Below are 25204 nucleotides of genomic sequence, written 5' to 3'. Positions count from 1 at the left end.
GCTCATCCCTTCCATGCCAAACAAAACTGACAGGTAAGCAACCAGAACAGAGACTGTTAAAAAAGGAAGACTTAACTTCTCTGGTAGTTAAATTCAGGAGATTCCTTCCTACTCTGTATATAAGGAACAAACACAATTACTGCGGTAAACACAAATCACACATGGAACAGCCTGTGCTCTAAAGACCCTCACACTACTTCTAGGGATACATTGTAATCTTGCTTGGCTGTTTGACAGCTATTTGAGGACTAGTGAAAGAAGAATAACAAAGAAAAATAAAGCCTGCCACCGTTTCCTGACATGTATTTATGTATTTATTCCTGACATGTATTCCTGACATTTAAACTGAGAAAAGAGTGCAGGCAAAGCCAATGTCATATTTGTAGATTTTCCTCAATGGGCTTATAGATTTCATTTTGAAATACTGAAGAATCATACAATAGCAGAACACAGACTAAGACAGGACACATTATACTTCTACTTTATACATTTTTATTTGAATATTTTTCTTGATAGTCATGAAAATTAGGGATGAAAGTACTCATCACTCAGCGTATTTATACAAATGCATTACACTTGTTTAACTTGCATATTATCAGTGTAGTGCAACCTTTAAAAATAAAAAGTACTCTTTAATAATTGCTATACCCTCACTGCCTCACAGCAAATCATCACATGGTATCTATGAAGAAAATATGACTGGAAATACTATCAAAACTGTTTACTCTACTTCTGATAGGTAAGTGCACATTAATAGTGCTGTACAGTATCAAAGGGCATAGACATTTTGCATAACCTTTCAATCATTCAGACAAGAGATGCGTGGAAGTCACCATCAGGCTAGTCAGAGAGCTTTTCATAAAGGGCTCCCTTTCAGTGGGCCCTTGCCATCAGACCATCCATTACCATACTTCTGCAGCCTAATCTTACATTAGGCTTGTCACAGATGACATTTAAAATATCTGTTGAAACAATGGCCAATGCCTTAAGTGATAGAGTTGGCTATGTGATTCTGCAGTTTTCTGTCTTTGGTAGCTGCTTACTCTAAAATGTCCTTCCTGTGTGAAAATAGTGTCTGTGATGATCAAGTTTAAGTACAGATGTGGATGAATAAGTTGGCATAATAATGTTGTTAAAAGCTTTATTTTTTCACACAAATTAAGATATTCCCAAATATAAGATGGATATTTGCTCAAATCAGTAATATTTTAACTCTTGGACAAAGAAAATTTTTAACTGTCCTCACCATTTCAATACAGATAATATGGCTATTCCCATTATTTGGAAATATAAAGAATCATAAAAACTTGCATCTTTTCTAAAATATGTAAAAGGAACTCCGTGAAAATATGAATACAACAGTTTATCAATGTGTGGAAAGGAGCAAGACCAGTTAATTTTGCAGTGCAAAAACAACACCAGCAGTTGTGTCTAGAGAAAGCATAGATTAATATCACATGAGGGTGCAAAAAGAACTGAGAGGATTAAAAAATGATTATTCTTATGAATACCAGGTGGGCAATTCTGTACATTTCATGTGTTCATTATAATTGCCATGAAAGTAGGATTTCTGTCTATGGTACAGAAAATAAAAAATGCTTGCGGTCACCTCTGCAACACTGAGGAGAATTCTGTACCAGATTGATCACATGATGGCAGTTTAAACTCAACTACCAATTTGCTTTTGTGATTAAAATGTTCTAATTATTACCTTCCACTTCATCCCCATCTAGTATACATGCTTTCAAGCATTCAGCAATTTAGTACAGTTTCAGTACTGTTTGAAATCATTCCGTTCACCAAAGACGACCATTCTTTTTATCAAGGCATTTTTGCTACTTGACAATTATATTCATCAGTTTGCCCATCACAGCAGCATATATGTTATGCCTGTCAACTACAGTGGAGGGAATATACATGTGACATGTTTCCATTTATGACCATTGTACTGTACACTAATGTCTCTCCCATCGAATACACTAAGGTAACCAATTTTCTCCTTAAGATTTCAGTGGTAGCTTTTTTTTCTGACAGCTGATGTTATATTATATACACAGGAGTATAATTGGAAAAGATATATGTACATACTGCAGGAAGCCCTTGGGCATAGATGTCAAAATGATCTTAGATGCCTTGCAAATTTGCTGTCACTCAACTTGCTTCAAGGTAAGAAGGTTACACCTGCTACTAAGAAATACAGTTTAAATATAATACCTACTTTATATTACACATATAATAAGAGAATTAGGCCTTCTCCACCTGGGAGAAGAGGAAGACTTGCACACTGGAGGAGAAGATTAATCTAGATAATACCATATCTCCTCTCTCTCTCTCTCTCTACTGCTCTCTCTTCCTTTGTCTCTCTCTTTCCTGCCATCTCTCTCTCTCCCCCATCTCTCTTTTCTCTTTTTCTCTCTCCTCTTGCAACCAAAAGGAGGATAAAGGATGTGGTAAGACTTACCCTGAATCTCCTATGTGTTTATAAGCCTTCAGTTATGTTCACTTCCAGTCTGATATATCTGGTATATCTAGTATATACTACTTAATTTTATATTATAAAGAAAGTATTTGTTCCACTTATTTTATATAAAGTGTTTTGTTCTTGATTAAGTGACACCTAAAATCATGGCTTATGAAGGAGCCATATTCAAAGTCATTAGTAAGAGGTATTTAAGGCAGCAGATATGAAATCATTTGACCTCAGGGTCAAAGAACTGGTTAAAATTTGGGTCCTATGAATTGTTTCTTTTGTACTGATAAAATGATATTGAAGTTGGGTAAGTCTTTATTTCAATCTCGTTTATTACAAATTATGTAGACAGTCTTGTTTCCTTTTCCCAGTAAAAAATGAAAGAACAACAGACAAATTTTTAAGTCCAAAGCCTAAGTTGCAAAGCCTAAATAGTCCAAAACTCTATTTCAACCTTTTGTCAAAGTTCACCTAACAGAGCTCTGCTCTGTAGTCTGTGTTTCCTTGCTGCCCTGCTTCTCTTGATTCTCCTTGTATCTTCATGCACAAAGTTCATTGTTCCAGCAAACAATACTGAGCAAAACTGCCTCATTAGCACAGCTCATTCTCAGTCGTCTTGCATAGCTTACACTTTTGCTTCTGACAGCAATTCTTTTACCTAGTTATTGCATGAAAAGTAATCCAAACCAGAACACAGCAGTAAGGTTGTACTTTACATCTATGAAGTTGCATATGCTTTTTGTCTCATATAGATTTTCTGAGCTCTGTGAGCACTAGACATAAAATTTTCTTCCATGACAATCACTATGTTATACTTCCTCAAAAGCATTATTACAAGTAAAAATAAACTCTGGTTGGATTCCTTTCCTTTTAAATGGATTAGCCCACATAAAGAAGAAAAGGCTTTCTAATACAGTTAGGAGCATTAACTTACCCTTTTGGTATTGGCTGAACTATTTTTTAAATATTGAAGTTTACTTTTTTAAATGGTATTCTTTTTGCTACTTATTCCCAAATGGCAACTTGTCTAGCCAGCAAAACTCAGCTTAAGCTTTGTGTAACTACCTATTTATGAAAGCATTTACAAAAAATTAAACAGCTAATGTAGCTCTGTGGTTCATGCTTGCAGTTATGTACTTAGCTAAGTACTACAATACCTCACATTAATATTCATTTAGCTCCTTATAAATCCCTTGTATCCGTTAGAGAGTTACGTGTAGTTTGAGAGGAGTAAAAGGTCTTTGTTTCCCTTGAAAGCCATATACCAAAAGCTCAGTTGAATCATCTGCATTATAGAGAATCATCTGCATTATATATTTTCTCTATATAAAAATACTAGTTAAACTCGGTGATCAAAGCTTTGAAAACATTCCCATCATTTTGGTGATTTATATAAGAAAACATGAAATGAGAGAAGAAAAAGCAGGCTGTTTTGAATAGTTTAGGTACCTTGTTACTAACAGCTTATTTAGAAATGATATAGAAGAAAAAACATAGTTCTTCCATAAAACTGGAAAGAAAAAGGAAAATATTCTCTAGTGCTCTGTTATACTTATCAATACTAAGTGCAATACTGAGTGCTTATTTTCATACTAGCCTAAAATCATGTGTAATATAAGGCAACTGTGTGTTGCCTGGATCTGTTGAATCCTGAGTCTGATAGATCAAAATATCTTTAAGCCAATAGTGCTGACTGACATCATGCAAATTCTTTATTCATTTAGCTGCAAAGGGATGTCTTGGATAGAATTTCAATTTTTTATTTTAACAAAGATTTTCAATCCAAAATTATATGAATAGACAGCCATCATGTGAAAATTATGGAAAAGCCTTTTTTATGGGCTAGCTGACAATTTGGTTACTGAATGGCACTGTAAAAGCGATGTTAATTTTCACATATCAATGATAAAATACCTGAAGAAAGAAGGATTTGTCATTCTCTTATTGGACTAGAAAAAAAGAATGATCTGGAGGTCAGGATTCTGGTCTATAGATTGAATGACTTAAGTTTGCACCTTGATCCACTGTAGGGTTTCCTTGTGATCTTGGGAAGTCTGCCTCTGTATATCTCTGTATTGTTGTGTCTGGAACACGGGAGATACTCCTTTATCTCAAAAGTTTGGTTTTTCGCAAATTTATTAAAGCAGTACCTGGATTCAACAATTATGGGGGACATATTTAATGATAGTAGTACCAAAGATAAAAGTACCATAAAATATTTTGAGATAAGCGGGTATAGATTCCTTGAGATGAGAATATTTACTCTTAGTTGGATGTTTAAGTCTGATCATGCTTTCTTTACTCAATGAAAACAAAAAGAGATTTCCAAAGGGTGATTCATCTTAGAACACATTTCTAAGCTAAGACAGAGAAATTACCCTTTGGAAGCATCAGGGCAGGAGGGGTTGCTAACAATAAAGAGAATGTAGGAAACAAGTCCAGATTTAGATATCTTACTTTTAGGGGGTCTAAAGATTAGGTTTTCAGATTTAGTGCTGATGAAAACTACTCTTTCATCAGATTTGATGATACTGCAGTACTCATAACCCCTATTCTGGTCTGGGAATGTTAGCATTCTAGAAGAAAGCATGCTAGGAATGAATATTAAAGGGTTTTAATTTTTATTGTACTTGTGTGTTAAAGTGTGAAGTATGCAAAAGACCACTGGAAGATCTGAAAGCAGGAGACAGCATTTGGATTTACAGACAAACTGTGCACTGTGAGCCTTGCTATTCCAAAGTTAGAGGTAAGATGTGTTGTGTTGAACATAAGAAGAAAGAAGAAGGAAAAAAAGAGAACTTCATTCCAGTAACCTGAATATATTGCCTGAATATCTTGCAATACAGCTATTGCTTTTGCTTTTATTTGTGCACTTAAACCTTTCCAAAATATTACACTGAGTAAGACTGGGTTGCTTAGGATGAGATCCAACTCCAGGCTCTATTCATATGAGTTTTTTTGTATCCATGAGTGAGATCTCTAAGTTCTCATTGTAGACACCTACTTGTGCAGTCATTGTGTACAGTGATGCAAATGATTCTTGCCCTGAAAGTCACAGGAATATGTTCCAAGGTCATCTGAGAATCAGGTTGCTATGATTCTGCAGATTTACAAAAACATAATGAAAATATTTTACAGTGAGTAGCATTCTTTCCCTTGTGAGGAGCATAGTGAGTAATCAAACATGCAAGGCATGTAGACAGTAAAAAATGAAGCTTTTTCATTATTTTTTCTAGGAATTGCAAGATTTTATGTCTTCCCTGTTCATGGCAATTATTAATTCATAATACTATAAATAAGGACCTCTGTACTGGATAGAGACAAACAGAAACCTAGATGAAATGTTCTGATAAGTTAGTGTTTAATGATGTGCTTCTTTTGAGATAGCATTATGCTAAGTACAATTATATTAATCAAATTGTTTTGTTAAAATATACAATGCTATTAAGCCAATGCCACATTTTAACTGGAAAATTCACTGTTCTCTTCATCAGGTTAAAAAATTAATAAGGCATTGTGACAGTTATAAATCTGTAAAAAAAAAAAAATTGCCCTAAAGTCTAAAGTTTCCTCATATGACATTTAGGGAATACTGATTTGCTTGGCATTTCTGACCCATCTTTTTTCTCTTGCAGAAAAATGGATCTACTAATCTGGACCTACAGAAAGCTAGAAGATCCACTGGTGTTTAGTTAAGTGTATTCAAACCGCTATGGAAAATGATTATTATTGCTAAAACTAAAGTACTCTAAATGTAGCCCTACTGCATGGTTCCCAAAGGAATGAATTCCAGTAGAATTTAAATGCCTTTTTATATACACATTCCAGAAAGCAAAACAAGATATCGTTCAGTATATTCATCAGATGTGCGAAACTACTGAATACACAAATACCTAACAGAAATTTTGAAACAGCTGTATTCTTTTTGCTGAAACCACGCTTCCTCAGATATAAAGAACTGTTATCTTTATATAGCATGGATGGGATTAATTTCATGTAAGATTAGCATCTAAAAGTCAAATATTTAGCTTAAACTACTGGTTTCATATAGAGTGAAGTGGATTTCCTCTGTACCTTTGAGGAAAGATATCAGCCTCCAGTGGAAGATTGTTTCCAAATAACTTCAGTGATAATTTTATGATAAAACAAGTCATCTTTGGAAAATGCCTATCTCTATTGACTATAGGGGTATTCTAGAGAAAAATTGTTAGAAAGTTTAAGTTACTAGTATACCACTCTGTGTTTTTAATCCTCAATTATTGTATTACCATTTTTTAAAAAATACATACTTAATAGCTGCCATGAAGTCACGAAATATAGACTTTGCATTTCGTCACATATTAATCTGTCCTACTTTATTAAGCTGAATCTGTAAGTGCTTTGGATAGATTCATCTCAGCTAAATTTAAACATCTATGGTGTACACATCTACTATTCTCTCTTTATAGTCATTACAGAGAAGTAGACATTTTTAGGAAGCGATTCATCTAATCAAATTATAAACATCTATTTTTTGATGTGGTAAACCATGCTCTGAAAGTATGTCTTCCTTTCCACTGTCTGCCAAGGAACTTGGAGTGAATAATTGATTTCTAGACATCTACATTAGGCCAGACAAACTCCTTCCCTGGAGACTACAATGAGAGTAGTTTTTTTTCTTTTTTTGGACAGGGTATATGTGTTAAAATATAGAAATACAAAGAAGAGTTCATGCTTTGTTATAGTACAAGTTTCCACGAGAGTCTATAGTTGTATGTCCTGTTTGCCTGAAATAAGAAATAATTCAGCGTTTTACCGGACAAAAGAGGTGTTAACTGCTATCCTCTGCCTTGGGATGTTTTAGATCATGGATATTCAGAATTGATATTTCTCCCTTATATCTCAGCTGAAAAGAACTTAGATATCTATTTTTGACAGAATCTATTTTTCCCCCAAAGGCTGAAAAAAGTAAAGTACACATTAGTTAAGTGATTCCCTCACCCCCAAAATGACTCTAGAGTAATGCAGATTTAGTTTAAAAGGAAAACAGACATGTAAAGAGATCTATTTTTTTCTCCTGTTACTCAGGAGACAGTTCAATTAATTATCTATAACAAACATAAATATAAAAAGAATGAAGGGGCTACATATTCTAGAAAGCAGTGGCCCCAGGGGTTTAAAGTTCATCTTTGCAGTCCTATGATCTAGCTGATTCTAGCTTCCTGGCACAAAAAATAGAATGCTCCAAGACTGCCGGAATCTGAGCAGAGTTTAAAAGTTTGAAAAGTAGCAAAGCCACAGATTAATGTTAGACTACTGAAGGGATGTCCCAGCCATACTTTCTCCCTTCTTTTGCACCTTCAGTGGTGGAGACAGGTGGTATGGATATCTGTAATTTAAACCATTGGAATCTCACCTGAGTAATGATGTAATTTAGGTTGCCTATCTTAAATTATGTTCAGACTGTTGCACACAAAGGAGTCATGAAAGAGCAGATAATTTGGTTTGCTATTTTTTTATGAAAATTCTTATGAATTTATGGCAGTAGCTTTAATAAAACATATTATTATAAATATTATAAATATTTTTCCTGGTGTGTGTCTATTGCTGATGATGTATTTTAGTTAAACTGTACTGGTTGTTATCCTGTATTTCACTAGGCAACAATGAAACTTGTTCAAGACTTGGAGAGAATTAGTGGAGAAGTTTTAACAGCAGGTTGCAAATTTGGTTCTATTCAGAAACCAACAGTACTTGGGCATGCTTGCTTACAACAGAAGATATTAGGTATTCATTTGAGCCACCCCACTAGAATCTAGGGTTTTCTAGTGTTTGAGGAGATGTGATATTGTAGTTCACTCCACTAGAGACCAGGAACAAACCCTGGATCCAAATATCTGCTACTTAAATGCTCGCTGACAGAGAAGCAGCAATACAGAAACAATAAATAGTAATTCTGTGCTCATTAATTCATCTTTGCTGAACAGCCTTCATAATTTGCCATGTGTTTTTGTTGTTGTTGTTATTTTTATCATACGTTGTAAGTTTGCTGAAAAGAAACACCAGTTTTGTGATGCATGGTATTTACCATATAAAAGCCTGGATGGCAGTACTCATTAAAAAAACCCATTAACATCTCAATACCAGTTTATCAAAACTCAATTGTTTTTTGTGCCTTTTGCATATTATTAGCATGTGTTATTTTATTTCTTTTTGACTAGTACGTCCATGAAACAATCCAAAGAAACAGTTTGCTGGCAGCTGCTTTAATGAAAGTGTTATCCTCAATAATCCATTAAATTGGACTGAAAAGCTGTATTGAGACATGGTGTACTAAATTATGTGTGTTTTGTGAATCATTACACCCATTTTCTCAATAAGCAACGGATACTTCTTTATTTTACAAAGCAAGGGCATAGCTCTAAAGGGCGGAGAATCAAGCAGTAAGAGAAAAGGGGTGAAATAAAACATACAGTGCATATTGATGCATGTAGATGGCTTCAAAACTGCAGTTTTGATGCAGTAACGAGGTCACAAGAACTGTTTTGCTGAATTAATATATTCTGTTGTATGCTGTATAAGTTCTTACAGCACGCTTAGTCTGAGCATCCCTTAGCAGTGCTTGAAGCAAGGTGATGAACGTCTTCAGCATTGTTTTCTCATCCTTTTATTCTTGTAGCAAATGTCTCTTGAGTTTGGCAAGACACACACCGTCTTACTTTCTGGAACCTCATTACCTAGGCTTATAAAAGCCTGGTCAACATCAAAGGGTCCTAGCTTTTATTCAGTCGGTCAGCTCTACTCTTTCTTCCTTGATATGGAGATGCGCATTGTGTTGGGATAGTTTTGAGTGTTCACTTTATTTACTGAGAACGTATATAGGTCAGACCTCTGCTCCCCATGTTGCACTCCTTGATATTATTAACATAATCTCATTATTTAGGGGGAAAAAAAATCTACATTCCTGTTAGTTTTTGCTTTCCAATCATGCTTGCTTGCTCACTGCAACTGCTCTGTTACACCAGGAGGTGGTTTTAGCTTCCAGACTGGACGGTATCAGACTAAAAGGGAGAAATGTAGCCTTCCCTTTTCCCCTCTGCTGCACCAAAACACCTCATTTTTCTTCACAGCAGCATAACAGAGACACGTTTCATTCCATAAAGTCTGAAATTGTTAACCAAAATAGCTCTGTTCAGCTGCTTAACTGATGCATAATCCTTGAGGTCTTAACCTCAGGAGATATTTCCTTCTTTGACTTCAAAGTTTCTAGAAGTCTGCTGTTCTGCTTTGCGCTTGGCCTGGTCTGAACGACTCAGTTCTTATCTTCTGCATAAGTAAAATTGGGACTTAGAAACATTCCATATGTTTTAGGGAGAAGAATCTGTAGGTATTCTCAAAGCATGTTTGGCACATACTGCTAAGATCAGACCCCACAAAAATACAGCGATGACTGCTGTTTTTTAAAACATGGAGATGGTGTTGCTCCTCTCTTTGAATAGATCACTGTCCCAGAAACTGGGAGGGCCAAATTCAGTTTCCCCTCTCAAGGTACATATGTTTCAATGAACTGGTGTAATATCAATGCCACGGACTCTAGTGTGTGGAATGAAATAGATGTTCCCATTAGTGTTTTTGCCATTTTCCCTGACCTGTAGAGCCTGGATCCTTATGGTCTGTGAACAAAACACAGCTGTACTGCCTGCACAATTCCTACCTATGTGCCTACATCTACCCTTCAGGAAAGATGGCTGAATAGAAAATGCAGAAACAGTCCCAGGAGCAAAGACCAGATTCTGGAATCCCTCCATCTCATTAGAGTGGTCTAATTCATAATTAAAAGCAATATTAATGATTCTCTATTTATCTCTGTTAATTCTGTGCTCCTTTCTAGCAACATTAGAGGTGTTGCCTGCACTCAGGTTTGGCTGGAGCAGGATGGTAAGGGCACTCTCTTTGAAAATGGAAGTTTGGAGGATTTATTTGAGCATCCTAGAAATGTCTCCATTCACTTTTGTAAAGAACATGCTAATCTCTTTTAAGCCTTAATATCTTACTTGCCTTCCTAGGGTGTGAGCTCTTGAACAGGTACTGAGTCTGTGTTTGTGCTATGCCCAGAATAGCAGTGGCCTCTGGGTGGTACTGCTGCACCTATGTGTGTGGCACAAGAAAAACTCAGATATCTACCTCCCTTTCCAGGCAAGTTACTTGCAAATTTACAGTTTTTCATGGAGTTTTAATAAATGTGTCAGCTGCAAATTGACAACCACACTCTCATAACTTGTGCCAAGACTTAAAACTGGTTGGTTTTGTCCTATTAGAGTCAATATCTGAGTATAATTTTGCCAAAAGCCCTTGTCTGTGTCTTGGCATTGCTGTGCAGTCATCAGACATCTGTTTAGGGTGCTCAGATAGCTACTGTGGTCAAAATAATGGGCCGTCAACATTTAAAAACCACCTCCTCAGAAAGAAAAAAGGAAATAGAGAATTGTTTCTGAAAAAATAATCTGGCATTCAAGTCAGTATGGTTCCTAGTGGGAAACAAAGGATTAGTGTTCATGTTAAAATATCCAAAAGAATCAGAAAAGGGAGAAAAGATTAAGAGAAAGGTTAGAGCATTATACAAAGTTATGGACAAGTAGAATCAGTGATTTAAAACTGGGGATAAACATTTAAAAAGCAGTGGTGTTGCCATAAATATGGTGTCATTGAAATCAATAAAACTTTACTGCAAGAGGAATACTCCAGAAAACTTTGTTCTTCATATCTTCTGGTTCTTCTAGGAGGCTTCCATCTATTGAACTGAGAGTTATGTTATCCCTATATGTAGTAGTTCATATCTTGGAATTAAGAATGTGAAACCATAGTTGTAGCATTATAATCTCAAACAGACAAATATTTAAAATACTAAAATTTGGGAAATCCACAAAATTATACAATTGGTACTGCATTTAAACACTGCTTTTATCAGCTTACCAATGAAACACCTTTTTCTCATAAAATATCAGTTTTCTCAAGACAAAATTTTCCATGGGAACAAGTATACCAGTTTTGACATGAATGACATCTGTGGAAAGCGGGAGGAGGAAAACGGAAGGAGTGATATTTTTCTGCCTATTCAGCTGTAGTGTGAGACATCACAGATATTCAGTCAGAGGAGAGCACATGCTTTGAAGATGGCATTTTCTATTTTGTTACCTCAGAGATCAACAGGACTGTTTAAAAAGTTAGATACCTTCTCATTCAGAAAAAGGATTTTCTCCGTAGGGGTATTAAGATGAAACAAAAGAGTGGAGTTAGAAGAGACTGCTTCTCACAAAGTAATTGGAACAAACACAAGGGTAAGATCTGCCTAAGAATATGTTCTTCCCACAGTGCTCGAATTCATACGCCCTTCATCAATCCAGTGGGTGTGCTTAAGAAATGTCTTTGCAGTGCTAGTATTTCTTTTATTTCCAAATTGTCTTGAAAGGACTGATTATAAAGTAGCTCTCCTCAAGCCTTGGAGGTGTGTCTGACATTGACCATATACTTACAGAATGGATGGAAATGACCCACAGCCAGAAAGTGATCCATCACAACCCAGATCCAGGAGACATAGCACCATGGCAAATGTTGTAATGTTGGTCTAATGATTTGTCTTAAGTACCCTACAAATTAAGGAGCATATGGAAGAAAGGCTCTGGACAACATGTTTGGATTTAGGTTCTTTACCTAAATTCTAAATTTACCACCTAAATTCTGCTTTAGGTTTCTTGGCCATTTATTGGATCTGAGCCAAGTCTCTTCTGTGACTGAGTGGGTTTTAGATAGTGCAAGGACAGTTTTTTTGCATGCTAGGCTTTTTTCTCATCCGATCTGACAGGAAATACAGAAATCACAAAAAATAAATTGCACAAGCATTTCTGGATATTCAGCAAAGATTTGTACTTAATTAAATTGAATTTGGATGAAAGTTCAGGTACTTAGTGTTTTAAATCATTCCCCCATCTAAGAATTTAACAAACACACATTTTAACGCAAGAAAAACCTTTCAAGCAGCTGTAAACGTTCCATGCTCTTTTGACGTTGATTCAACCACGGAATCAGCACCAGTCAGGTTTTCCTTTTCAAAAAAAATATTTCCTATTGGACTGAGGAGGCTCTGTGATATTTAATTTTTCCAACACGTGTCACATAATCTATGGTAAGCATACTGCTGTTTATTTTTTTAACAAGGTAATTTCAAAACCAACCACTACAGCATGAAGAAGCATTCACTTGTTGGCCTAAACTTACTAAAATTTCCAAATTATAAAAATCACTTACTGTTATCTATATGATAGAGTTACTAACATAGATGGTAATTTTTTTCCACTTTCTTGTAAAGCTGCTGAATTTCTTAAATCAGCTTCCACAACTGAATGTAGATAGAATGTAGACAGAAGACCAAAAAAAAGGAAGAAAACAATGACTAGAATTAGTTTAGCCCTCCAGTATATTTATGTCATCTCAAAATTTTTTTTGTGTCAACAGCTACCCTAAAGACAAATCAAGCTGAAATCAGAATTCTTGGCAAAATATGTGTCATGGATTTTTAGCCTCCTGGAGGTAAGTTGTTTTAGTACATCTGTCATTATAGTCTTCAGCACTTTATACTCAAACAGCCTATCTGCTGTTTCAAATCCTTTTACTCTAACATTATCAGCTTGTTCATTAAAAACACTGAACCCCACATCTCTTCCTCAGCTTTCTACCCTCAAAGGCACATACAGAGAGAGTGCGAATTCTTATTCACCAGTCATAGTGTTCTGTGAACCAAATTATATCCTCCAATATATATGTATACTGAAGACAAAGCAAATGTTCAAGTGTCTTTAAAAGCATAAGTAGTTTTTATAATTGGTGAAAACTCATGAAAACAAAAGAACTTATCCTGATTTATAAGACTCAGGTTCATGCTTTCTGTCTAGAACTTAAGGAAGGGAAAAAACAAAGAAGGTAAGGAATCAATGCGTTTGTAAGCCAGAGAAATTTGATATGGAATTGATGAGTCAAAATACAGTAACACTCCATTAAACTAGAACTGTCATGGGCGGTTCCATCTAGATAGACCAACAGACTAGCAGACCCTATGCTTAATACATGGACACCATTTTTAGATACTGTAAATGCTGATTTTCTGAAACAGGTGGAGCTCAGAGAAAATGATGCAATTCTGAATTTAATCCCTTAGAAAATCCATTCTAATAGTTATTACAATATACTCGAATTTAACATTAATTTATTACGGAAAAAGCCAGAAAGTCATAAACATAATGATAAAAAAACAGAGAGAGAGAGAATTGTATAAAAATGACAAAGCCAGTTACCAGGAAATTAAAAAAAAAAAAAAACCTACGGTGGCAAAACATTTGCAAGAGACTTTGGGAATGAAGAATCCATGTTCTAACTCAAAGAAGAAATTAACAACTCAGATATTTTAGAACAAATGTATAAAGCTAACAATAACAAATGTCTAAGACCAGACAGTATCCCTGCAAAAATTCTAAAGCAACTTAAGTGTGGACATTGTTGAACTCTACAGGCACCTATCACTCAACGTAGACTCGGTGCCAAGCAAATTTGAAGCATCAGCTGTGACATCAGACTTTTAAAAAATATGAAAGCTGCTCTGGGGAACTGCAGATCAGTAAGTCTGACTTTTCAATCAAGCCAATTTGTACAAATTATAATAATTAACAGAATATAAAGGCATACGGATATTTATGATATATTGGAGCAGTGACCATACAGCTTTTTGAAAGCAAGGCATGCTCATAAATATATTAGTATTTCTGAAGGAGCCAATATGCTTTTAGTTAAGGTGATTTATGTATTTGAGTATATTTAGATTTTCGATAAGTTTTTGTTACACTCTTTCCCTAAGCTATCATCATATAAGAAAACTTGCAGCAATAAAAGAAAGAAAACATCAGTATGAAAAAAAATGTTTTCGTTATGGAGGAAGATAGGAAAGAATGGGAGGTAAAGACTGACTTCTGTGGGGGCAAGATCATACAGATTAGGGTTTGTCAGCTTGGAAGAGAAGTAACTGAGGGAAAATATGTTTATAAAATCGTGAATGACAAAGAGAAGCTGAACAGAGAATGAGTAATCATTCTGCCTTTCTCAGAATACCGGAACTAAGAGACCCCCAATTAAATTACTAGGCAGCAGGTTTAAAGCAGATAATAGGAAGCAGTTTTTCATACAATACATAATTGAACTGCAGCGCTAATTGCCAGAGGGTGTTGTAAAGTTCTAATGTATAAATGGTTTAAAAATGGGGCTTGACAACTATAATGTTATTACACATTGCTGGCAATTAAAAACAAACGGTCCAGATGTCCCATCCACCAACCACTGAAAACTGGAGAGAATCCCTCAATATTTTTCTTGTTTGTGATATATTCTTCCCTAAGCAGCTACTATTAGCCTTTCTTGAAGATAGGATACTGGGTTAGATAGACTTCTGCTCTAACTCCACATGGCAGATGTTCTATTTTTTATAAAACTACTTTCGCAGTGACTTTTCAGAATGCAAGTGCATTTTAAAAATTTCACCAGACTTGGACTTTACCATTCATGCTCTGACTTTATTGTAACACATGCTTTGTATAGCCCAGACTGGATTACTGCAGTTCATTCTATGCTGGCTTGCCTGAAAGGCAGGTCCAGCCTGCAGCTATTACAGAATAAAGCAATATGCTTATTATCAGAGAAGAGCAGATGGGATTTATAGACTTCCTGCTTCTTTGTTCTCTGCACTGGGTGTCTATTAGTAACTATTCTGATTCAGAAATTTCTACTATACTATGTCACATAAGTAGCCTAAACCACCATCTTCTATGCTACCACAGTTTCTCCGGTTGAGGAATAACAGGCTTCATGGGCATGTTTGGATGTTTTGGATTGGTGTAAAACACATTTTTTCAATAACTTAAAAAAGGGATGCAGTCTTCATACAGTCTTCATTGTGTTTTGTGAAGAGCTGTAGGAGTTCTGGGTTGACCAAACACATCAGCAAGTGTGGGAATTCTGAATGGAGCTGGTCAAGCAAGTTATTAGCAATGTCAACAGTGGAGAAAAACCATTTGTATTAAAAAAACAACTTAGGTCAAAAATATTTTAATGACTAGGATGTCAAAACCATCTTTTTGGCCAGCACAAAGACCATGAAATAGCATGTTCATGTACACACACTCTATCTGCCAGAACCTCTGAGTGAAGATGCAATGTTAGTGAAACTACCTGTACGTTTAATATAGAGCAACCATAGCGAAACTGATTTTTTCCATTCACTAGAACCACCCTTTCAGGAAATGCCTGGTAAAAAAGATAGAGTCTCTCACCCAGATTGTGAACATGCACAAGTTTAAGCTGTTTTCAATCCATACTGCTGGATGGAGATTAGGCTCAAAGCAGACCCACCCTAGGGAGAGCCAAACTTCTGGACCATTTTTGTGGCGACTGGATGTAGTGAACTTGATTAATTTGTACAAACTGCCTGGAAAAGTTTTTATCCCCATGCTAAGGCATCATACTCAGTCCTAAGCTTTGTCCCTTCTGGAACTAGGTCCAAACAAGTGTCTGCATACAATATGTTTGTAGGCAGTCTAAACAGTGGAAGGTAGTTGAAAATTCACAGACAAACTGCTTCTACTCATAACTGAAGATAAGTATTTTAATAGTGACTCTTAAGGTCACGTGCCATGATACTTGTAGTATATCTCCAAACGTATCCCCAAACTGGTGTCTGTGTTAGATATTTTTACTTCTAAAATGTCCTGACCACACTGTAGTGTTCCTGCTTTGGCAGTCAGAAGAGCTTGGATCACTAGTATTTTCAGGACATTTGTTTGTCAATACTCTTCAGGGCTAACCTAGCTGGTATATAATTAGAATATTGTTGCCAGGTCCACATTTAATATTGAATATTGAAGGTTATAGGGATAAACCCGTGCCAAAACATTTGGAAATATTAGGAAAAACGCTATGTAGCTGAAAGGTGAAACAATCAGATATCAATTTCCTGCTTTTTGTTCGTCGTCTAAATAACTTTGCTCACCTGGTTCAAAGAGAAAAAGTAATTTCTCCGTTCTGGAACATTTTCAGTATTTCCTCTGCCTCATTGCATTATCCACCATAATTATTGTGACATTATCACAAACTACTGCGTTTTTTACGTTGTACAGCACCAATGACCAGTAAACGCTATATTACATATGCTGCTAGTTACCTTTTTATCATTTTAAAAATTTTACTGGATTAGCATACACATACTTCTAAGAATTAAGGCTAGTACCATTATGGGGGATGACAACGTGAGAGACAGGCCTTTTGCCTGGGGCTAAACATGTTGAAACTTATTCCTCTTTTTCTCATGGAAATGAAGATTATTGGTAGTAACAAAAACTGGATTATACTACTCACTCTGATGATGTGTGACAGAATTGGGACCAGCCATTTTCTACACCGTTAACATTTTTTCACTCCTTTCTTCCTAACGGGCAGAGGAGATCAAACACATTTTTGGATTTACTGATATCTGGTTGCACACTAATACAGTGAGGGCTATTTTTATTCTCCTCAGTGATAAAAGTTACATTATCTGGAAGTCAAAAAGCCTTATGCCCTATTTTATCTTCCTTTCCATCCATTCTTGAAGTGCTAGTTGTTGTTTGCACTGTAATAGCGCTTAGAAGACTAACAAATAGTAGACTCATTGTCTTGTGCATATGCAGAAAAAAGAGAGTCTGTTTTCAAAGAGTGTAAACAAAAGACAGAAAATTTTGACAGGCCGGATGATTTCAAAGTTTACTTATGCCCTGAACAGAGAATTAGGGCCTGTCCCCTTCTCACATATGAAATCTGAGATAGGGAATAGACACTGTGAAGAGGCAGTGGTGACTGTTGTTGGTACTACTCTGTCCAGTGTTGATGTTCAGTAACTGGGAAGCTACCCTATGTATCTTGATAGCTATAGTGACTATAGTGACTATAGTCCATAGTGACTCACCCAGCAATTTAACTGCTTCCTGCGATTTTATTGCGTATTTTGTATTATAGCTTTAGGAAACTTCAGGACAATCATTTAGAAAGCTGTCCTCTGTAATTCTAGCTCGGGGAAATGGACCAGAAAATGGGCAGTCCTGGATTCTATAATGGCCAAGTTGCCTTGGGCATAACACTGAATCCCTGTTGATCTTCTTGCCTCCAGGGAGGAGCTGACTATGCCCACTATTGCTGAGCATTTGGGATACTCATGTTCACAGTAATGAGCTCACAGAAGTGGTCAGTATTTTGAAGTTATTTGTAGTTACATTATCCTGTGTGAATAATTCAGATCAAGGGTACCCCTGTGTGGTTTGACTGTTCTCACATCAGACTCGCTCTGGCCCCTGGCAAGGGCACCATGGCAGACGACCGGGGGTGATGTTCTCGGCTCCTGCTTTCACCTCCATGCACATGCCTGACAGACCAAGCTGCCAGGTCACCTGCTCGGCAGGAGAGAGAAAAGCAAACAATAGTTTCTCTAAGTGCTGGATAATGAAGAACAATATAAAAACATTTCCATATCTCAATGTCATCCATCCCTCTCAAGCAGAGACTCAACACTACAAACCCATATACGTATCTGGATCAAGTTAAAAGACCTCATTTCAACACGGGGCCAATTTTAATCTCAGGGGCTCTCTGATACATAAACGATTTGCTTATGTGGTTTTCTACTACGCTTTGAATCGTCTTCATGCTTCTTCAGCAACGTATCTCCAAAAAGACATGCACTTTCCTTGTCCTGAATCAAAAGTCCTACAATCAGCATGTTTCAAAGCCACAAATGCGTGCTTTGGGCTGAATTCGTTCCTTTCCAACACAACAAAGCCTTGATTCGTGATTCTCATTCCCATCACAGCTAAATCTGCATAATTACAACCCTGACACCACCAGGCGCTAATTATATGGCTCACAGGAGGAATGACAGCCTGGGCCGGATCCAGCTCGCAGCCCGGCAGCGGCGTTTGCGCGCCGCAACCACGGCCGGGCAAAGACCTTTGTCTAAAGCCCCGGGATGACATGGCCCCGCCGCCCCCACGCGGGTCACCGCGGCCCTCGCCCCGCCGCCGCCGTCCTCCCCCTCCCTCTCCCGCCGAGGGCCGCCGCCGGGCCTGGCCGGAGCCCCCACCCCAGCCCGGCCGTGGCGCTGAGGGGGCTGCCGGGCCGCCACCCCCCTCCGCGCTGCCTCCCGCCCCCAAGGAGCGCCCGCCGCCGCCTGACGGCAGGGGAGCCGGGCGGCTCTTTGTTCCCTCTCTCTGTATGGGGCGGGAAGGGAGGGGGGCTCCGGCTGCCGAGTGGGAGGGGATCTCACCGGCTCCCGCGCCGCCGCTGACAGGAGGCGCAAGAGCAGCGGAGGCGGCTGCTACGGCGTCGCGGCGGGCGTGAGGGGTGGGGGGGGGCGGTGGCGCCGCCGCAGCGCAGCGCAGCGCAGCGCAGCGCAGGGCGCGGAGGGGCGAGGGAGCGGCGCGAGCCGCCCTCGCCAACGGCCGCCCGCCCCCGCGCGCCAACGGCCGCTCGCGGCGCCGGGCGCTGCCCAGCGGCGGCGCAGGTGCCGGCGGCGAGGGAGGATGGAGGCTGCCTTGCTGAAGCCGGCGATGATGGCGGAGGTGAAAGGGAGCGGCGCCGGCCCCGCCGTGGGCTCGGTCGTCAGTGCCGAGCTGGAGGTGAAGAAGCTGCAGGAGCTGGTGCGGAAGCTGGAGAAGCAAAACGAGCAGCTGCGGAGCCGTGCCGCCGCCGCGGCCGCCACGGCCACGGCGGCCGCCGCGGGCCCGCCCAGCCCGCACCTGCTGCTGGCCCCGCCGCCGGCTCCTGGCGGGCTGGGCCCTGCTGGCCCCCCCCCGGCGGCGGCCGGCGGCGGCGGTGGCGGGGCCGCTCCTTGCGCGCCCAGCGCGGTGCCCACCCTGCTGTGCGCCGCCGCGCTGGGCCCGCCGGAGCCCCTCGCTTATTTCAAGCCCACGCCCGGCCTGGCGGCGGCTTGCGGCGGCGGGCAGGAAGCGGGTGGCGGCGGCGGCGGCCCGGCGGCAGCGGCCACGGTGCTGGACGAGGTGGCGGTGCTGGAGCTGGAGGAGGGCTGCTGCGGAGAGGACGAGGATACGTGGTACGTGCGGTTCGTAGCGCGGCCTTGCCCGGCGGCGGCTCGGTCTCGGTGCCCCTCGCCCACCTCCCTTTTCCCCACCCGGGGCAGCGCCGGGGGCCGCGGCCCGGCCGTCTCCCTCCCCCCCACCCCACCGCGGGGCAGCAGAGCCCTTGCTCTGACCCCCCGCCGGGCTGCAGGTGTCCCCCGCCTCCCCGCTAATGCTCACCCAGATGGTGCTCTCCAGGCTATTATAAGCATTAGCCCCCACATCTACTTGCTCTTGTTCTGCTTAAACTTAAATCTGCGTTTTATTTATGTTTTTTTCTCCTCTCCTCTTTAACGTGTCACCTGCTTGGTGAGATCAACCTATAACGGTGAATGGGGACCCCGCGTAGGGGGACCGGGGGTTGTGCCCCGCTTCAGGTCAGGGCTTTATCCCCCGGGGCGCCTGTCCCTGCTCCCCTCCCCGGGATGCCCGCCCGCCCTGGGGCTCCTGCTCGAGGGGCCGGAGGGCGGCTTGCCTCGGCCGCAGCCTGCGCCGCAGCAGGGCCGACGGGGAAACACGGGGGCAGCCGGTTTTGCTCAGGGCCGGGCCGGTGATGTGAAGGAGGCACCGGCGCCGGGCGCGGCGAGGGGCCGGGCGGGCGGGCGGGCGGGCGGGCGGGCGCGGCTGGACCAAGGCACAGGCTTCCCGTCGGGAAAAGCAGGGATTCGCTGTTGTTTTTCCCGTTGGAAAAAAAAAAAAATTGTCTCTCAGTTTGGTGTCAGCCTAATTTCAGCCTACTGCTTACATAAGGTATTAAAAATAGCGGAACCGTTCCAGTAATCCTTTATCTGAACAGTGCTTCCTCCCCATCCTAAAATCTCTGTCCAGTTCGGCTCTGGTCTTCCGGGATTTGGGAGGGCTTTTGTTTTTGGGACATTGATCTACGCGGTTGTTTGTGTATCCGAAGTGCTTACGTAGTTCCAAAACGCATGGCGCTGTGCTAGTAAATGTTTTCTTAAAAAAGGGCAGAAAATAAATTGATCTAAAGGAATAGTTATGCCCGTTTAAAAATAAATAGAAGGAGAAATTATAGACTAAAAATATGAAAGATTGTTTGGTGCTACGTAAGTTGCCTGAGCAACTTGTGCAAACATCTTAGAGACTATTTAAGCGCTGCACTAATATTGTGGAAATCGTTGTCCACGTAACCACGTTAAGCGTAATTGATGGTCGATTGTATTAAAGTGTCAGTAGTAAAATGGATATTAATCATATTTAAATAACCATTTTAAGTATCTGTTCATGCCTCAGCATAGTTTCTTAACCTGTTTTAGTTTTAAAATCAAGCTGAAGAATACATCAGCTGAGAATAAAATACAGTATAATGCAGCTGAGATGCAGTTAAACATCCTTATTTTGGTAGTAAAGAAGGGATTTAAAAATGCAAATATCATCAGTATTTCTTGAACACTGGTTATATGTACTTCATAGCACAAAAGTAATACTGTGACTTAGTTTTTGGAAATTGCTTTTGAGAATTATCATGAAATTTTGCATACATTTTTATCAGTATTGTTTCATTCTGTGTATCCTTCGTCTGCATGAGTTGTTGTGAGAATGCTGATTCTGAGTTCAGTCAGTTTTTCCTTCAGACCTAACCCATTGCTTGTGGCAAATGAGTAGAAGTGATTAAACTTTCCTTTGCATTAGCATTTTTCCTCAAATTTGTTTGACCTAACAGAGCAGTACAAAGTCAGCGTTATTTTACGTATCTTAGTGCGGTGAAGATTTTGATCAGTTTCCTATTTGATTTGCACTCTGGAAGCCACCCAAGTGCAGTTTTGGGGCCAAAACTTATCTTCATGTCATGACCTGTAGTTCCAACTCATGTCACACATATATGTGTCTACAGGCAGAATCTGGTAATAGGAGTTTGTTAACTTTTTTATTCAATTTGGAGTGAATTGTGTTAGCTGTTGTACGTTTTCCTTTCAAGGATGCATCTCCTTTGTTGTCCATTAATGGTCAGCTGTTTGATGTCAGCTGCTTTGAGGCTTTTATAATTTAAGTCATTAAAGCAAACTGATATCTGATAATCCAAAGGCCAGTATGTTCCTCGCTGTTGAGTTAGTATTTTGGAGTCTTGAGTACATCTTTATTATTTTTAACTGTAGTTACAAAAACAAGAATTGGCTTTATTGCACACAAGCCAAAATTTATTTCTGCTTGTCAGCTTTTTATACAAATGTCTGATCATTGAGAATTCATCAGTCAGATGTTTAGCTTTCAAAACGCTTCTGCAAGCTAACAGGAGACCTCAAAACTTTTCCTTTTTTTTTTCTTTTTTTTTTTCATTTTTCTCAGTATCATGTTTTTAAACGTGTAGCCAAGCACAGCGTGGAGTAAGGGGAAATGAGTACTCTCCTCAGAGAAATTTAGTAGTTGAACTCTGGGATTGCCAGTAGAGAAATCAATTACAATGAAGGTATTTATTCATTTTGAGCTGGATAGAGACAAAAAAGATATTGAGTAGACATTAGAAGTGGCCACCTGAAGAATTTCTTCTTCTTTTTTTTTTTTTTTTTTGTGTCTTGCCTTTTGTGCCCCTATTTGCATGCCAAATTCCTTTGCGTTATCTGGGTATTTTGCTGGAGCCTGACAATCTGTGTAAGAGTTTGTCAGTAGTCACATCGATCAGAAGTGATAAGGCATGCTGTTCAGCCAAGGAGCTGAGGGCTGTCCTCAGTAGCTATTAATAGTTCACTTTCTGGAAGATTTGTGCTCTCCCAGGTGAACTGATGTCTGCATGTGTACACTAATCTATAAGGAGAGCAGGAGCAATGCAGATACCAGCTTCAAGAATTTACCTGTGAAAGCTACTTTGGTACCTGGCTTCCTAAACGTGTTTGATCATCTGATTAGTTGCCCAGTGTACTCTGAGAATTATGGATATATATACTAGTTTTTCAAGAATAATTTTTTTCCTTCTGGAATCAAATATCAAAACTGGATTTTCATTTCTCAGCAGATGTTTTCTAATCTTTGAAGTCTGACTGTTATACAACATTTAGTTCATTTAGGAGAAGAGCCTGGGTATGAAAATTACAATCCGCATTCTGACACGTTGAGTAAATTATTAAAGGTAAACACATGAAATAGATCACAGTGAAATTCTCATTTAAATGTGAAATAAAACACTGAAATTATTTAAACTTTGATAAATATGAAGGGGAAAACTGATAGCATCTTTGTGTGTACAGCACCTAACGGGTTTGAACTCTGAGCGGTGCTGAAGTTCAGGCAGTGGTAATAATGAGATGTAATATTTTCATGAGTAATCTAATCTAACTTTGATTTGAAGTTCCAAAGCTGTAGAGATTATAATTCGCCATCACGTTTCATGAGGAGAAGGGAAAAAATCAGCGTAAACTCTTTTCCTGCTGAATGCTTTTTGTTAATAGAATTTCATAGTGCGGGGTTATGCACTGTTAGAAATTAGCAAGAAACTGAGAGTACAAAAGTTAACTTTTAAGTATTGCATATCTTTCTGATATTTGTATGTATTTTGGTTAAGGTTATATGTCTTACCTACCAAGACTCTCACTCCTCAAGAGAAATCACTCAGTCCTCTGCAGTGGTGCAGACGTGTTCTGGATCATCCAAGTCCTGAGATAGAGGCTGCAAAACGTTCTCTATGCTTTAGATTGGAACAAGGTAATCTTATTCTTTGAATTTCTGTACTGTTAAGTTGGCATTTTTGCCTGGCATATCACTAGTACTCAGTGACTTTGACAATTCGGCATATTTCACAAATGACAGGCATGCAGTTCTCTCAGGTCTGCCGGTCTTCCTCTGCCTGTGAAAACAACAGGCGATTGTTTGAGATATTTTTTTCTGACCATGTATTTTTAAAGTATTCTCCTTCTTCATTATTCTTTTCTGTCCCTGAGTAATTCCTCAGTTTTAAACTCCTCAGCAGTATTCAAACATTGGTTAAAATATAAATTAGAGACTTTAGCGGGGAGAGAACTTTGATGCTAGCTTTAGAATTGGTCTGGCACTGAGATATGAAAAACAATACTTCTGTTTAGATGTAAATCCAATATAATCACAGTTAAATTCGGTAAATTTGTAAGGTATATTTGATCATATCTCACCGTGGTATCAGGACTTAGCAGTAAGTATAGCAGAGACAAAGAGGAGCGATAACTTGATTGCTAGCGCTCTTTGTTGGGCTCTCACTAGCCCCCAACTGGGATCAATTTGATGGCTGCTCAGCGCCAGTGAACCTATACAGAGTTATGTTTGGGAGTGTTGAATTCGGTTCTGAATTATTTCTACTTTTTTTTTTTTTTTTTAAACCATCCAGAGGCCTATTAAGATTGTAATAAGTCTTGTTAAGAATGTGATTAGGGTGGGAAATACTATCTTAAGATTTATAAGTGGCAATGAAAGAAAACACAAATGAATAATATAGCAGGAGGGTAGCAGAAAGAAGTAAAGCTAATGGCAATGTAGGCATGTGGTTTTATACTTTAGCTACAGTTTTGATTAAGAGAGATTAAACATATAACTATATGCTTTGGAGGATATGGGAGCTGTGGATTAGTCTCATCCAAAATCAACATTTAACTGAATTGGCCTCAGAAGGTATCTGTCTTTTTGCGCTGACTATAAAAGAATCCTACAACAATTTCTGTCCTGGCAATATGCGGCTAAATTAGCTGGACCAAACTGAGGTTCATGTAGTGGTAATCATCCCACCCATCTTAAGGGTGGGATTTGCCACCAGATTCAGATACTGAATTTAGGTGTCTGCAGTATGAGCTAGGTGTTGTTGCTGCTTTTGCAATCAATGGGAATTTTTGGCCAGGGGAATCTGGGGAGCTGCTCTGATGAGATGATGGAGGTGTTGACCTTAAGATGAAATTGATAGCTCCGTATGGCCCGCTGACACCTACCTCACAACTAGTCACCTGAACATACATGTCTGTGATGTAAGCTATCCAAATCTGAAGCTGAATCCTGGTGTAGAGGCTCCGTTCAGATTCTCCCAGATAGGCATCCAGTGCCATTTGAGATGCCCTAGGTTACCCTGGCTGACCTCTGGTTTCCACTCAGGAAGGAAACAGATCTCCCATGGGTCCTGTGCCGTAACTGCTGTTCCTCAAGGGATTTCTTGGCCTTGGTCCCAAGGGCATCTCAGGTGGGCCTAGGCATCTGGCTGTGGGCAGCTGAATCAACTCCACAACGTGAATGTAAATACAAGCTGGAGGAATGCATTATCTATTTTTCCCTTCTAAGATTAAAAGAAGACTTAAAAGATTCAAATTAATGGGAAATAAAGACATGAGAAAGGCAAATTTATTATTTAGAATTTAATTTGCTGTCTCTTTCTGATTATCTGTTTGAGATATGTCTATGCTAAAGAAGTCACAACAAGTTGCCGTGGCAAGGAGTCACTTTGATCCATATGTTCTAATCACGGTGATGGCTTTATGAATTTCCTTGGCTTTGTACAAAGTTCTATGAGATTATATGCCACATATAAAACCCTGTTATGGGAGCTCTGTGTTTAAGGAGGGAATGGACTCATGTTTCTACTGTAGTAATTCTG

At 39.3% G+C, this 25204-nt stretch overlaps 2 protein-coding genes across 4 annotated transcripts in view; both read left to right on the top strand.

The window, feature by feature from the left end:
* The window catches only part of SCEL (sciellin), a 56617-nt gene extending 47851 nt beyond the window's left edge, over positions 1-8766 (top strand). For both annotated transcript variants that reach the window (XM_068929441.1, XM_009670282.2), the window contains 4 exons: positions 665-739; positions 2058-2166; positions 5114-5216; positions 6106-8766. In XM_068929441.1, coding sequence (XP_068785542.1) covers positions 665-739; positions 2058-2166; positions 5114-5216; positions 6106-6122 — 304 coding nt within the window. In that variant the 3' untranslated portion in view covers positions 6123-8766. The remainder of the gene's footprint in view (positions 1-664; positions 740-2057; positions 2167-5113; positions 5217-6105) is intronic.
* Positions 8767-19084: 10318 nt separating this feature from the next.
* Positions 19085-25204, top strand: part of SLAIN1 (SLAIN motif family member 1) — a 50040-nt gene continuing 43920 nt past the window's right edge. For both annotated transcript variants that reach the window (XM_068929424.1, XM_068929416.1), the window contains exons 1-2: positions 19085-19622; positions 23162-23301. In XM_068929424.1, coding sequence (XP_068785525.1) covers positions 19093-19622; positions 23162-23301 — 670 coding nt within the window. In that variant the 5' untranslated portion in view covers positions 19085-19092. The remainder of the gene's footprint in view (positions 19623-23161; positions 23302-25204) is intronic.

This window comes from Struthio camelus, chromosome 1 (genome assembly GCF_040807025.1).
Source record: "Struthio camelus isolate bStrCam1 chromosome 1, bStrCam1.hap1, whole genome shotgun sequence".
NCBI classification, from domain to species: Eukaryota; Metazoa; Chordata; class Aves; order Struthioniformes; family Struthionidae; genus Struthio; species Struthio camelus.
The sequence above is the reverse complement of the archived record's forward strand: the minus strand, read 5'-3'. Positions and strand labels throughout refer to the sequence as shown.